The sequence below is a fragment of the Lipotes vexillifer genome, unplaced genomic scaffold (genome assembly GCF_000442215.2).
Source record: "Lipotes vexillifer unplaced genomic scaffold, Lipotes_vexillifer_v1.1 scaffold1162, whole genome shotgun sequence".
Taxonomy (NCBI): Eukaryota; Metazoa; Chordata; class Mammalia; order Artiodactyla; family Lipotidae; genus Lipotes; species Lipotes vexillifer.
The window spans coordinates 1360706-1363404 of NW_006779033.1; the positions used below are offsets into that span (position 1 = coordinate 1360706).

The 2699-nt window shown below is 68.4% G+C and overlaps 1 protein-coding gene across 2 annotated transcripts in view; it reads right to left on the bottom strand.

The window, feature by feature from the left end:
• Positions 1 to 2392, bottom strand: part of WRNIP1 (WRN helicase interacting protein 1) — a 15201-nt gene extending 12809 nt beyond the window's left edge. Inside the window, exon 1 of one of the 2 annotated variants that reach the window (XM_007452099.1) lies at positions 1560 to 2392. In XM_007452099.1, the coding sequence (XP_007452161.1) occupies positions 1560 to 2297 (738 nt within the window). In that variant the 5' untranslated portion in view covers positions 2298 to 2392. The remainder of the gene's footprint in view (positions 1 to 1559) is intronic. The other variant, XM_007452100.1, reaches the window with a different exon arrangement.
• Positions 2393 to 2699: the final 307 nt, after the last annotated feature.

Here is a 2699-nt window from a genome sequence, read left to right on the forward strand (position 1 = left end):
AAGAGCGGCCACCTTGAGGCGGCAGAGCCTGGCGACGGCCGTGACCTCCCCAGCCACGGAAACAGCACCACGGACGGCTGAGGCGCAGGCCCACGGGGCTGGCGGGGCCACATCCGAAAGCTCCGCAGGGCAGCTCAGCAAAGGAGAGCCAGCCCTTGAACTGAGAGCCCAATGACGACCCCCGGCGCTCAGGGCGACCCCCGCCCCGTGGGGCTGTCCACTGAGGACAGAGACGGAACAGCAGCACCGCGACCCTGTCAGCGCTGCCTGGGAAGCGACGCTCGGCGCCTGGCATTTAGTGGGTGCTTGATAAACACACACACGCTGTTATTAACTTTATTATTACTGTCAGCAGTGAAGTATAGCAGTTAAGGACGGAGGAAAAGAAAAACGGGAGACCGTGTCATGAGGGGCAAACGTGCTCCTGAACGAGTGGGAAGGGGGCGTTGTTTGCTGAAAGTCGCACAGCACCGTCATGCACTGCGGCTGCTCCTCTGCAAGCCCAGCCACAGGCCACATGTGCCTCGCCTGTGACCGGAGACCAACCACTACTCTGAACAGCTCGGCCCCCTGGCTCTCTTGCCAGGCATGTGCTGTGAGCGCCCCTCCGCAGGGGCGTTTTTCTTGCCATCTGCCTCTACGCCCTCCACCTGATTAGCTGTTCTGACCGTCTTAAGAGCTCTAGGGAATCACTAAGAATGCTACCACGTGGTGCCATGCTTCCTGGGTCAACTCTGATTGTTCCTGGCTTCAGAAAAGCTCCAGTGCAAACAAGAAGGCACAGCACGAGTGGGACGCACTCTAGGAACTGGAATAAACGGAGATGCGATGAAGCTGTGGGAGACGAAGCTGGGAAGAACAAGTGGAGACAATCCGTAAAGGCCCTGCTCGCTGAGGCTCCGGGCCGGCTCGCAGCTCTGAGCCCCCGCGCCTGTCCTGGGCTTCGTTTTTCGCTGCCTCGGGCTCCTCTCCTCCCGCTGCCTGCAGCCAGGAAATATGTATCTTAGCGCCTCCGCCTCTTCTGTTTGCCGTCCTAGCCCCTGTGTCCTCAGGGCTCCTTCCCAGTCTCCCCAGCGCTTTCCCAGTGACGTGTTCTCTAGACCCCAACACCCTAAGTGCCCTCCTCTGGGCTTGTGCCCGCCCCTAAGAAAGCACTGGCCACCAAATGCACCGATGTTGCTTCTTTAAAGGACAAGCCATCCTAAGGACAGTTATGGAAACGGTGGATGAAGGCGGCTTGCAGGGGAAAGGAGCTCTCCTGTCAGTCCTGTTAAGCGAACAGTCTCAAGTTTGAACGAGGACCCGTCTGCTGAAAAACCCAAGGGCTACAAGGAGCCGGAAGCTGCACAACAGAAATTCTACAATTCCCGGCTGCTGGCTGCACACCTGACTCCACCCGCCCCCGGAACAGGATGGACCACGGCTCTGGGTGGCCCGCCACGGGGGGGCGGGTCCCCCGATTCCCGCGCGCCCCCCGCATTCAGACACCTTCACTCTGTTAACGCCCGGAGAACGCGCCTGCGGCCCGGGGGCGCTGCGGGGTGGGCGGACGCGCTCACCTTGCCGCAGCCCGGCGGCCCCCACAGGATGAGCGAGGGCACCTCGTTGGCCTCGAGCAGTGAGCGCAGCAGCGTCTCGGGCCCCACGGCGCGGTCCTGCCCCACGAAGTCCTGCAGCGCGTCGGGCCGCATCGTGTCGGCCAGCGGCTTCCCCTGCAGCAGCTGACGCACCTCCTCGGCCGCGGGGGCCCGGGCGTGCGGGCGGCCCCCCGGGGCCTCGAAGGTGGCGGCGGCGTCCGCGTCCCAGCGGCCCGCGTCGTCCTCGCCGTCCGCGTCGCCCGCCGCCTCCTCCTCCTCCGGCGCCTCCGCCTCGTCCCAGCTCCGCGGGGACGCGCTGCCCGCCGCCGCCGCCGGCCGCTGCCCCGCGCCCTTCCCGCCGGGGCTGCCGGGCCGCGCCACCGGGAAGTCGGGGATGAGCCGCGCGCCGCTGGGCGTGGGCGGCGCGTCGTAGCTCTCTCGGCTCTCGGTCTCGCCGCCGTCGTCCGGCTCCTCAGCCTCGCCCTCGCTGCTCTCGGCCGCCGTCGGCGTGGCCGGCTGCTTGAGCGCGGAGCTCTCGGACGGCCGGCGCCGCTTGGCGCGGGGCGGCGCGGGCTCCGCGTGGCCCGCCGGGTGCAGCAGCAGGCAGCGGTCCAGGTGCGAGTTGATGTGCGCGGCGGGCATGGTCTGCTGGCACACGGGGCACTGCACCCGGTGCAGCTGCGCCAGGAACGGGTCGTCCTCGGGCCCGCTCACCTCCATGGCGGCCGCCGCGCTAGGCCCCGCGCCGCGCGACCCTCGCTCGGGGAGGCGGCAGGACGCGAGCGGGCCGGCGGAGGGCGCCGCTCATGCCTCACGTCCGGGCTGCCCGCGTCGGCCCGCCCTCGGCCGGCGGCCCCGGCGCCTCGCGCGGCGCGCCGGGAAGCGGAGTCCGCGGCCCCTCGCCCGGCAGCCGCTGGCAACGGCCCGCGCGGCCTGACGGGAAACGTAGTCCGCGGCTGCTCGCAACGGTTCGCGCGGCCTGGCGGGAAATGTAGTCCACGGAGGCTCGCCTGGCCGCCGGGGGCAACGGCTGGCTCGGCCTGTCGGGAAGTGTAGTCCGTGGACGTTCTCCCGGCTGCAGTGCGTTCCCTTCCGGCCGGCCTCGCGCGAGGCCAGCGGGTT